Source organism: Phyllostomus discolor, chromosome 7, assembly GCF_004126475.2.
Source record: "Phyllostomus discolor isolate MPI-MPIP mPhyDis1 chromosome 7, mPhyDis1.pri.v3, whole genome shotgun sequence".
In the NCBI taxonomy this organism is placed as follows: domain Eukaryota; kingdom Metazoa; phylum Chordata; class Mammalia; order Chiroptera; family Phyllostomidae; genus Phyllostomus; species Phyllostomus discolor.
Genome location: NC_040909.2, coordinates 28,605,631 through 28,618,029, shown reverse-complemented (window position 1 = coordinate 28,618,029; position 12,399 = coordinate 28,605,631). Strand labels below are relative to the sequence as shown.

The 12,399-nt window shown below is 34.6% G+C and overlaps 1 protein-coding gene across 5 annotated transcripts in view; it reads right to left on the bottom strand.

Moving 5' to 3' along the window:
* Positions 1-12,399, bottom strand: part of ATP2C1 (ATPase secretory pathway Ca2+ transporting 1) — a 117,246-nt gene that overhangs the window by 24,253 nt on the left and 80,594 nt on the right. For all 5 annotated transcript variants that reach the window (XM_028518264.2, XM_028518266.2, XM_028518265.2 and 2 more), the window contains 5 exons: positions 7,533-7,657; positions 6,554-6,651; positions 4,025-4,120; positions 3,846-3,935; positions 1,031-1,135 (listed from right to left, as the gene is read on the bottom strand). In XM_028518264.2, the coding sequence (XP_028374065.1) occupies positions 1,031-1,135; positions 3,846-3,935; positions 4,025-4,120; positions 6,554-6,651; positions 7,533-7,657 (514 nt within the window). The remainder of the gene's footprint in view (positions 1-1,030; positions 1,136-3,845; positions 3,936-4,024; positions 4,121-6,553; positions 6,652-7,532; positions 7,658-12,399) is intronic.

Sequence of the window (12,399 nt, the reverse complement as noted above, 5' to 3'; positions counted from 1 at the left end):
AGTTACAATGGCTGATTCTGTTTTGTAGGAGAAACTTCATATGGGATGAATGACCACACAGATTTGTGTCCTGCCACTTTCACAACTGGGAAGAATCAAAGAACCACTTCCAGTATATAACTTGGATGAGGCTGGATTAAAAACCACTGAGGTCAAATCACATGAGTGACAGTATCTTGAAGTACTGTGTGATAGTATGCAAAATGTTAAAAAAGAGATCTTCCAAATAAACTGACATATGTATTCTTGCTATATCATTGATGGTCAAGGGACATCATCGGAAAATTTTATTACTCAAATGCAATTTTTGAAAGCTTCGTGTTAACAGGTATAATTCATTTCAAAATGTTTGCTTACAGGTAAAAGTACTAACCAATTATTAATTCCTAAAAAAGGAAATGTAAAAATAACAAATACATGTTTTTTGAGGGCCAAGTAAGTTTAAGCATTAAGTTGTAAATAGCAACTATGAATAATATGACTGTACATTGGAGATAACTAAGAACTCTTATTACACTTTGTAAAAATTTCTAAAGCACCCAATCACAAAGTAGTAGTAGCCTAATATATCAGCGCATGTCATTTTACGACTTTGTAAGCCAGATCAACTAATATGAAATATACAAATGTGATGCACAAAACAATGTGATTTTGTTTTGAAGATAAGACATTCCTTCAATGAAAGAACACAGACAATAGTCAGCAGAAACCTATAACAGCCTGTCACCAAGGACAAAATACAGGTTGAAAGAATCTGTCACAAGCTCTAAGAAACTGAGACCACGCTCCACCTCGATTAAATTGTTTGCTCACACAGCATAATTGGATATATCTATGCATGAAGTCAAAGAGAATGTGAGAACAACAAGGGATGAATCTACTATGGATCATGCACACTTTAAAGCAACAGATCTTTGTTATGCTCAACAGATCTTTGTTACGATTGTATAACTCTAAAGGTGGACAGACAATAAATGAAAAACAGTCACCTATGTAAAACAAGATTAGTATTCTTTAAATGGAAGGATACCTGCTGTGTTCGGTGTACACACTTAACAGCCATCCACTTTTGCTCAGAGCTAAAAGGATATTCAGCTTTTCTGATATAGTCCTGTTGAAGTCCATCAAGGCCCATCTACATGGCACAAAAAGAGAGTTAACTCACCAACATGTGACTATTTTTTCCTTTAACAAAAAAAACAAGGGTCAGAACTTACAGCTCGGCTAGGTAGAGATACCCTGGATTATTTTTCAAATAATAGCAACAGAATAGCTGTACCCCATCTATACATAACATATATCTCCGAATAGCAGCATACATACTCACCATGGAAGTCTGGGTATTTAGATACACCCTAAGGCATGCTACCTGGACCATATACACATACATATACAGTTTTCAACACTGATTATATTAAAATCTCTACTGACTCAAATTCTGAACAGAAGCAGGATACAACTAAACAAAGCTACCCAACACATACTGAGCATTTACTTTTATAATGAATAGAAATTTAGATTCAATTCTTCGTTTCTTATGGATTTAACTTTAACTTAGCTGTTCTACCATTCTACTCCCTTACACTCTCACCCTACCATTTGATACTCTGACTATTACAAATGTCATGTAGCTATTCACCCTCCCAATACCCTGTTGTATTTTCCTCCAAATATTCAAAAATATTTTTTAAACTACTCAAAAACCTAGTTCATTACTTTTGTTGACTTTTTGTTGTTGACTGAAACATGTTGAGACTGTTCTTCCTTGTTTTCAAAGGTCCTCCAGAAACTAACCATACAGTCTATTTAGTGGTCCTCTAGATTACTCAAACTCCTTCCACTTCATCCACGTTAATCAATTCAAAAGCCACTATCCATTCTAGGCTTATGTAGTCCCTTATGTTCTTACTACTGCTCTTTCCCTGGTTTGCCTACTATCGAAACCCTTCTTATCACCCTGACTGGTGTGGCTCAGCTGGGTGGGTGTCGCCCTGCAAAGCAAAAGGTGGCCGATTCAATTTCGGGTCAGGGCACATGCCTGGGTTGCAGGCCTGATCCCCTGTTGGGGCATGTGCAAGATGCAGCCAAGTGGTGTTTCTCCCTCACATAGATGTTTCTCATCCTCTTTCTCCCTCCTTCTCCCTCCCTCTAAAAATAAATAAAATATTTTAGAAAATAAAAATAATAAACCCTTCTTATCCTTCAAAGCCCAGGTCCCAAGTCTGAATTTGAACTCTTCTTCTGTGTAGCTCAATGTTTAAGACTTAACTCTCTACCACCCTGGTCTGCCTTGTACTTGTTCCAAGCACATCAGTGTCAGCGCCCTACCTAAAATGTGAGGCCCCCACCCATAAAAACTGGGTTTCACATTCCTTTTCTCTCAGAGATTAAGTTAAATATAACACAGTAAATCCTGTCAACATATTCAACTTTTGAATATCCTGTTATATATAATACAGTAATACTTGTGAACAAATTCGATTTTTGAATAGCTTTTAAAAAGCTATACTATGCGCCCTGGCTGGCGTAGCTCAGTGGATTGAGCGCGGGCTGGGAACCAAAGTGTCCCAGGTTCGATTCCCAGCCAGGGTACATGCCTGGGTTGCAGGCCATAACCCCCAGCAATCGCACATTGATGTGTGTCTCTCTCTCTCTCTCTCTCTCTCCCCCCCTCCGTTCCCTCCCTAAAAATAAAATAAATAAAATCTTAAAAAAAAAAAAAAAAGCTATACTATGCTATTTTAGCTAAAAGGAGAATAAATGATAAAATGTTAGTCTGTTAAGAAAGCATATTCTAAAACTAAAAATTTTGTTTTTAAAATTAAGTGTTATAATAACCACCACTTTTTTAAACTTTTTTAAAAATTTTAATTGTTGTTCAAGTACAATTTTCTGTCTTTTACTCCCATCCCAGCCCTCCCTACCTCTGTCCCATTTCCACCCCCTCCTAGTTTTTGTCCATGTGTCCTTTATATTTATTCCTGTATTGGATCTCAATGCAAGCAACTTCATTTAGAGGCATATTCTGTTTCACAAAAGTCTCCAAGTTTTCTAAGACTTCTAAGAGAAGTAGGAATTTTAGCTCTGCCTGGTGTGGCTCAGTGGATTGAGTGCCAGCCTAAGAACTAAAAGGTCGCCAGTTCGATTCCTAGTCAGGGTACATGCCTGGGTTGTAGGCCAGTGGGCATATGAGAGGCAACCTAGCATAATTTCTTTATCTCTCTTCCTTTCTCCCTTCCACTCCCCCTAAAAATAAATAAGTAAAATCTTCTTTTTAAAAGTAGGAATTTTATTTTTGTTTGGGAGTGACAGATTAGACTTTTAGGTTTCTTATTTAATAAAATGTAGAACTTAGGAGACTGGATCAACTGAAATACATAAAAGGGTTACTGAGAAGAGCACTCCATCTCCCTAACACAAATTCTAACTCTAGATTCATTTAATAAATTGATAATGAAGAAAAAGAAAAGACTGAAAAAAAAAAAGCTGGTTTCTCAGGATGTCCTTAATACCTTCACATGGAAATAATAGAATGTTGCCTTTTACTCATTTGAAAGTATTTATCAGCAATAACACACATAACGTTTTTCATACAAAACTCTAATGATTATGGAAGACAGAAACATTCCTGCTTTCATAACTGGTTATTACTTTGTTTCTTTCATGTAAGAGATAAAGTTACACTGAAAAAGCTTTGTGCTCTGTATTTCCAGGAAGACTAACATTGATTCCCAAAGGCAGTAAAAACAACATACCTAAAACCAGTACAACTGAAACTGATGGACTCACATCCTCTTGTTAAGGGTGATGTTGTATATGTCAAAGAAGACAGATTAGGCACATACCTTCATTGCTAGAGCAATTAAGGCTCCTTCTGTTGGCTTCCCCATTAGAGTGTTGTTTCTAATTACAGCATCATTGCACACACAGCCCGCCTAAGAGAAATACACATAAACTGTGAACTCATCACTGTGTCCTAAGTCATTATGAAGAATGGCACCTTCTTAGAGAATAAAGCATTTACCTCAACAATTCTGCTAACAGCTGAGTTATAAAATCCATGAACAACATCACCATCAACAATCACTTCTCCAAACGGATTGTAGCCAACTCCAGTAACCTAAGAAATAAAGCAGGGCCAATAACATAATCAGTAGATAGTGACAATACCTATGAAAACCAAAATCTATGATGAATTGTATTCATTTCATTTTATACATCATGACACTGTTAGCATGAATACATAAGTATTGAAATTTGTGTAAGAGAATATTTAATAGCTAAATATAAATTCTAATTTTTACCATAGTTATAAAATTTTAATTATACTAATAATTATAGTTAATAATTGTAATAATGTATAGTATATCGTAAGTAGAAACAATATAATTATTAACATAATATAATCTTTTGTTTCTTCTACCTACAATATACTATAAAATACCTATAAACCACAAAAATCTCTCTATATAAGTGAGCTTAAATTTATAAAACACTGTATTAATATAATACAATATGCAAAGAATTCAAACCCACCACCACATCTAACATTCATGACAAGCTTGTAATATGGACAAAAGCAGAATTCTTTTCGCAAATATGCAGGCTCAGAGACAGTAAGTAATTTATCCCAGCAATTACAAGCCACTTTAACAGCGTATTACAAACCAGTTTTAAAAATCAGAGGTTGAAACAAGCCAGATACTTATCCCATATAACTAGAACAAACCAAGCCGAACAAAAATTAAATTTACAATAAAAATAAGACAATTAAGAGAAAAATTAACAAATAGTTAATGCCTTACATTTACGAGGTCTGTCCAGAAAGTATCCATCCATGTAATGTGAAAAATAGAGGCATTTATTGAAGAAGATCCAAGATAAAAGAAACACTGTATACAGGACAATGACACCTCAGTCCCTTTCAAAGCAGGAAACTTGGAACCTCACACAGTTCTCCCAGTGTTTCTTCCACTGTTCAAAACACTCTGCAAAATCATTTTTTGGAATTGCCATGAAATGTCTCATCATATATTTTCCTGAATGTCATGTACCGTCTGATATCTCTTCCCTTTCAAAGGTGATTTTAGTTTTGGGAAAAGCCAGAAGTCACAGGGTGCCAAATATGGGCTTTTGTGGGGCTGAGTCACCTGGGTAATTTGATGTTTCACCAAAAACCTCTGCACAAGACATAATGCCTGAGCAGGCATGTTGCCATGACGAAGCTGCCAATCCCTAGTTGCCCATGGCTGTAGGTGTTTTCTTTGTATTACATCTCTGAACCAATGAAGAACATTGAGGTAGTACTCCTTATTAATTATTTGGCCTGGAGGGGTGTACTTGTGTCAGGTAACACCTTCACAATCAAAAACACAGTCAACGTGGTCTTGATCTTGTTCTGACTTTACCACACCTTCTTTGGGTGTGGAGAACCAGGCGATTTCCATTGGGACAACTGGACCTTCGTTTCCAGGTCATAGCCATAGACCCATGATTCATCTCCTGTTATGACCTTAAGGAGATCTGGTTCATTGGCAGCAGTTTGAATCAACCACAGCATGATGTTTTTTTCTGTTCTGGTAGCACACTGAAGAATAAATGTTGTCACAGCAGGTTTCATGCCAAAATCCTGCGTCAAAATCTCGGACAGAGTAGTTTTTGGAATCCTCAGATCTACTTCTAGTTCTCACACTGTCCACTGCTGATCTTTGCTGATTGTAGCCCAGACACATTGAACATTCTCAGAATGTGGATCACTGTCAACAGATTCTTGACCATCTTTCAATCATTTGTGCCACGTTTTTATTCATGCTGCCCTCACTGCATTGTCCCCAAAAGCTTTCTGAATCATCCAAATAGTTTCCCCAGAGGAATGTTCAAGTTTAATGCAAACTTTGATGCAGATTCGTTGCTCTGCTCTCTCATTTTGAATGTGACAGCCACAGAGTATACATGCTCCCTCCATGGTGTCTACTACCTCCACTGACTAGTAAGCTAACAGCATCGTTCATGCATGCACATTCCAGTCCACTCTCTTTGGCTGCAAGTTTACAGTGATCTCACACAAACCAATCTCATTATATTAACAATGGTTGGACTTTTTCCAGACAGACCTTGTAAAATTACGGGCTTGCCCTGGCTCAGTTGGTTGGAGTATCATCCCATGCACCAAAAGGCTATGGGTTTGATCCTGGGTCAGGGCACATTCTCAGGTTGTAGGTAAAATCCCCGATATGGGAGGCACCTGATAGACTGATATTTTTCTCTCTCACATTGATATTTCTTACTCTCCTTACCCCTTGCTTTCCTCTCTCTAAAAATAAATAAAAACTTAAAAAAAAAAAGAAAAAAGAAGTATCAAGCAGGGTTCAAAGTGTTAGGACTATACAACTGGAGTAAAACAAGACTTGGTAGAATCACTCTGGAAAGAGAAAGCTCTACTGCTAACTAATGTTATAGCCATTTTAAAGGTAAGTCTCTGGAATAGTTAATAATGTTAAACACCAGGTGTCTTAACAAAGAAATACTATTGTTAAATCAATCTATAGAGTACCTCAGCATGCAGACCATCTGAAGTAAATATATGAGTGACAGTCATTTCATTCTTCGTCAGTGTTCCAGTTTTATCTGAGCAAATGACATTACAGCAGCCTAAAGAACAAATCATTATGTGTCACCAAAAGTCAATGAAAAATACAAGTTCACATTGAAAACAAATCAGACTGTACTGTAGAAGCCTGCCTTGCTTCTATGAATTTTATACAAATCAAGCTCACTGAAAATTTTAAATTGCTTACTCTCATAACGTTTGCTTTATCATAAGGTAGTTTATGCAATTAAAATTAAAAATTAGATATTTATAAATGCTGGCTTTTTCTTACTTATTTACAATTGGTTTCTTATTCACAATTTGATTTCTTCAAAGTTATCAATATTAGCTTTATATAATACATTTCTAGAAAGTTTTAAGGGTACCTAAGTATAAGTCCATACAATTTTTTTTAATCAGTATTTTAAGATATTTTACCTTCTCAATAATAAAATACAAATGAGAAACTAAATCCAACAATTTTGGATTCCTACATTTAAAAAAATTAAGTTTCACAGCATACATAAAGTTATCGCAATTTTTGTATCACATATAAAGTATTATAGCAATGTAACTATTGTATCTTTATTGTTCTTATCAGCAAATTCTACTTAGGTATGACATTTCAAGATCTACAATTATCAATTATCTTTCTTGAGGTGTCAAAAGAATTCTACTAAAGTTTCATTTGTTATATGGATTTTTTTAAACATTTTAAGAATTAGAACACTCCACGATGCAGAAAGAGTTCTTAGTGAGTTCCCTGTCTAGAATGGTATGTATTTTTAATTACCTTTTTTGGTTGTTAAGACCATACTCACATTGCCACAAGCCAAACATCACTAAGCAAAACTATTAAGACAAAAAATTATAAAATCCAAACATAATTCACTATTAGTGTAACACATCTTTGTATAAGTAGGCTCTTTCCACAAAGACTTACCCAGAGTTTCAACTATGGGCAGTTTTTTCACAATGGCCCTTTTCTTCACCATTCGCATAACACCAAGGGCCAGAGTCACTGTGACCACAATGGGAAGACCTTCAGGAATTGCTGCTACAGCCAAACTGTAACCAATGTATTGAAGTTTAAGTTACATAGGAACCACAGCAATAATTTCAACTGTTACTTAAAATAGCAGCTAAAAATAACTGCAAAATTAATAATACTGTCAACACCAAAAATAGCGTGAAAGGAAGGGGAAGTTAACATGCACTGGACATCTACTAGCTGTCCGTGTAAGCAGTAAAGAATATAGGTTCTGACATCAGATTGCTTAGTTGTACAGCTAGCTGCAGTGATTTTTACCTGTGTGACCCTGAACTATTATTACTCCATCTCTGTAGTTTAAGTTTCCTCATCTGCAGAGACAGATGACAGTAATGGATGTTCAAACAAAACTTGTACATGAATGTTCACAGCAGCACTATTCACAACAGCCAAAAACCTTGAAAACAGGCCAAACACCCATTGACTGATGAATGGGAAATTGTGGTATACACATACAATGGAATATTACTCATCTGCACGATGGAGTATTATTCAGTTATAGAAAGGAATGAAGTACTGATATATGCTCAAAATGGATGAACCCTGAAAACCTTTAGAATTGATTTCTTCAAAGCTACTTGATATTAGCTTCATATAATAAATTTATATAATACATTTTCTAGAATGTTTTAAGGGTATCTAAATATAAACCCATATATTTTTTATTCAGTATTTTAAGGTGTTTTACCTCCTCAATAATAAAATGCAAATGAGAAATTAAATTCAACGAATTTGGATTCATAAAGTTAAAAAAGTTTCATAGCACACATAAGGGGTACTGGAAGAAAGGTGAAGGGATTAGCCAAAGAACAAACATGCATAAACCACAGACACAGACAATAATGTGGTGATGGCCACAGAGGGTGGAAGGAGGGAAAGAGTTGGTGCTGCTGGCCTAAGGGAGGAAAATGAGAATATCTGTAATAGTGCCAACAATAGTTAAGAAAAACATTATGTTAAATCAAAGAATGTAGACACACAAAAGGGCACATGACTCCATTTATATGAAATATCAACAAATCAGCAAACCACAGAGACACAAAGGAGTTTAATGGTTGCCAAGAGCTGGGGAGACAGAAGAATGAGGATGCATTGCTCAATGAACACAAGGTGTTCTTTTGGTGTGATGAAAAGTTCTGACACTAGATAGTGGTGATGGTTATAAATTATGAATATAGTTAACTGCACTGTATTTACATTTTTAAATAGTACATTTTAGGGTATGTGTATTTTATCATAACAAAAAATGATTATTTCATTGTTTCCCTTATGACATAAAAAAAGAATTAAATCTCTATTTTTATCCCATTTCAAATATTATCTCTTGACTCCACTATAGATAAGGGCATAAACATTTCTATTCTTCATTCTAACAATGTTCCCTCCTGTTTCTACTTCCCAATTTCTATACATACTTTTTTGCATGATCTAACTTCATATTATTAGCATTCTGTTCCATAATATATTTAACTTTTTCAGCTTTGTTTATAGGTTGATTCTAAAATTGAAAGCCAATACATAACATTTATAATATCACTGCCTAAACAGTGTTCACTAAAGAGTCAAGAAATATGTGCTATCATTAACACTTCCTTCTCACTTTTGAACTACTCTAAGTTCAAACACAACCTTATGCTTTCATAACCTTCACTATATCAGGAAAACCAGGCATCATCATTTACAATCTAGATCCAATGGGCCTTATCATGCTTTTATATTAAAGCCATTTTATAACTAATTTGCAAAGTCAATTTGAATTTTAACTATATTCCTCAATTTGAAAGTATATATATCTGAAGTGGGAAATCTCCTTTGGATGCCACTAATTGCTCATTAGCTGTCATGAATGACCCTGGAAAGTATCCTTACAAGTACTTATTTCAAAATCAAAAACATTTCGAAAGTGATAGGCTTATCAACTCTGGTTCCGCTGTTTGCATTTATTTCTTCAATGCAACACTTCTGAAAATGCGGATGGTTCATAACTTTGTTGAAGAGAGACAGTCATCTTCTTTGTAACATTAATTGCTAAACATTTTCATTTTTAGATTTACAAACACCAACTACAATGGTGAATCAAATGAAGTATTTAATTTCTATTTCCTTTTTATCACCTTTACATTCATACCAGCCTTGAGCATTCCTCCACTTATAAATGATATGATGTAAATGTTGGTAAATAAATATAAAAGATGAAAGGATACTGTCATACATCCTTATCCTTTTAGCAAAAAAGGGTGGTCCAGGTTCTTGTTGGAAAACACTACATGATGAATTCCTTGTTTAATCAATAACAGGAAGAGAATAGCTATCCTTTCTTTTTTTCCTTAAAAATAAACTGTTCATTCACTAGTTCAGGAGTTTGAGAAAATCTAGATTAGCTTCACCTAAGGACTAACAGTGTTGAGACTGCACTTATATGATTTAATTTCACCCTCATCATTAGAGCCTAGTTGTTGTCTCCTTGCATTTATCTTCTGGTTTGTTTAATAATTGTGAAAATTCTCTCATCAATTATGCTTTGCAATTATGGTAGAAAATAAAAAGTGCTGAATTCTTAACTTTGTTTAATGAATAAAAAAAAAAAAGTACAAAGATTGTATCTCCAGGTTTCTTTTATACTGCCTTTAAAGATGATGCAATACTTTGGGCAACATAATAAGCAAATCAAAGGATAAGAGAATAGTTATAATTTATTATTACATCAATTTATAAGCAATTCCATCCTTCTGCTTGCTTATTGTTTTACTCATTTTTAGCGCAGCTGGAATAACTGTTAAAATAATTGCTAGGATAAAGAAATAACAGAATGTTTTGAGACACAGGTAAAGTATGGCCACTAAAATCCTGTAACACATCTCAAATTTATGAACCCATATGGTAATTGCAAAATAGACTAACTTTTATTCAATTAAAAATTTTTTAAATGTTTGTGCTTTGGAAGACCTTGAGTAGAAATAGCTATTGTGATTTGCCAACTTCACAAATAATTAAAACTGCTCAAAAAAAATATTTCCAGAAGTTCAAAATCAATCAAATAGATAATATGCCAACAGTTAATATTTCAAACTCATACCCTATTTTAAATTTATTTTGTATTTAAGCCAAGGCTTTTTTATACAGATTTAAGCCAAAATTTTCAAATTCAATTTTTGCCACTTTGGAAAAAAATACTCCTTCACCATATTACAATTATCTTTTAACTTCTTATTCACCCTATGTATTCCTTATAATCCATTCATTTTATTTAATCCACTGACTTTTGCTCTAATTCTTGAGCTATTAATTCCTACATTTATTTTCTTTAGAGGCCAAAGTGAGTTCCACTCTTACTAACATCATCATTTTCATTTCTTCCACCCTTGTTTTGCTAGAATTCATGAAAGGATAAGTATGGGGTCAATTTTCTAATTACCTATCTGTTTGTAAAGAACTGTACTGATACTTTAGCCAGGCCTCACTTTATGGGCTTACAATCATCTGTCCCCATACTACCATAACACTGCCCCAATGTCTTCTAATGTAATCCAACGTTGCTGTGGACGAAGGATTAATAAAATCCTTGTCCTCTTCTATAGTTGATTAAATCTCCAGCTCTGTTCCCCTAGTGACCCAATAAAGGTAGCATGTAATTATAATATTAAGGCAACACTGCTTATAATAAAGGGATCTCCTGATTGATGAACTGTCTATAGACTTGAAAAGCTATAATTATTTTACAGGAAGCCATAGCTTTGGGATTCCTGAATGCAGTGACACATGACTAATGAGACATGTTTCTTGCGGGCACCCTGGAAAGTGTATGTTTCCAGAGATGATGGCTCCTGTAGAATATGAAGCATTTTAGCCCTGGGTAGTTCCTGCATAGGTCATCTCAACTCCCTGTACCTAAGCTTTACTGCTGCACAAACTGTTGCAAAGGCTCTCTCAGCAGAGGGATGCCTGAGGTTGCCCTGCTGTATTCAGGGCACAAGTACCAGATGAGACCTATGGGAGTCTTGTGAGTTGAAATGTTTACCTAAACCTAAAAACACCTCATGATGGGAACTGCAGTTACTAATCAGAAGTCTGATACTCATCTAATTAGCCTTCCTTTGTAGATGACTTGATTTTCTTTAGTTTCACAATGATGTATCTAGGTTGGAGTTTTCTTCATCCTTCTTGGCAACTGGAGAACCCATTCAAACTGTAAAGATTCATGTCTCACTTCAGATTGAGAAAATATTCATGTATCATTTCTTATATAATTTCTTCTCACCCCTTTTTGAAACTCCTATTAGTTAGATGTATTAGTTGCTGAATTATTCTCTTTGACACTTATATCTAATTCTCTGTTTTGGACATTTTACTCTATTTTTAGGAGACCTCTTCAACTGTATATTACAGCCCTTAAATTAAAATTTTAATTTCAGCAATCATAATCTTAATTTCTAAAAACCATTTTCTTTTGTTCTAAATCCTTTTCTACAGCACTCTATCATTAATGCAGTTTCTTCACAAACCTGTGAAAATACAAATGCTGTTTATTTTTTATTGTTTTCTTGAATTTTTTCATTTTTCCTACTAAAATTGATTATTCAGTTTCTATATTGTGGTCTTTCTCTTTTCATGCTGCTAGTTTTGGGTTTTGTTGATCCTTAAACTGTCTACTTACATATAAAAATGCAGTAATGGAGGACTTCTGGCCAAGATGGAGGCATAGGTACACATATTGTGCCTCCTTGCACAACTAAAAAAAGGACAATAAATTTAAAAACAA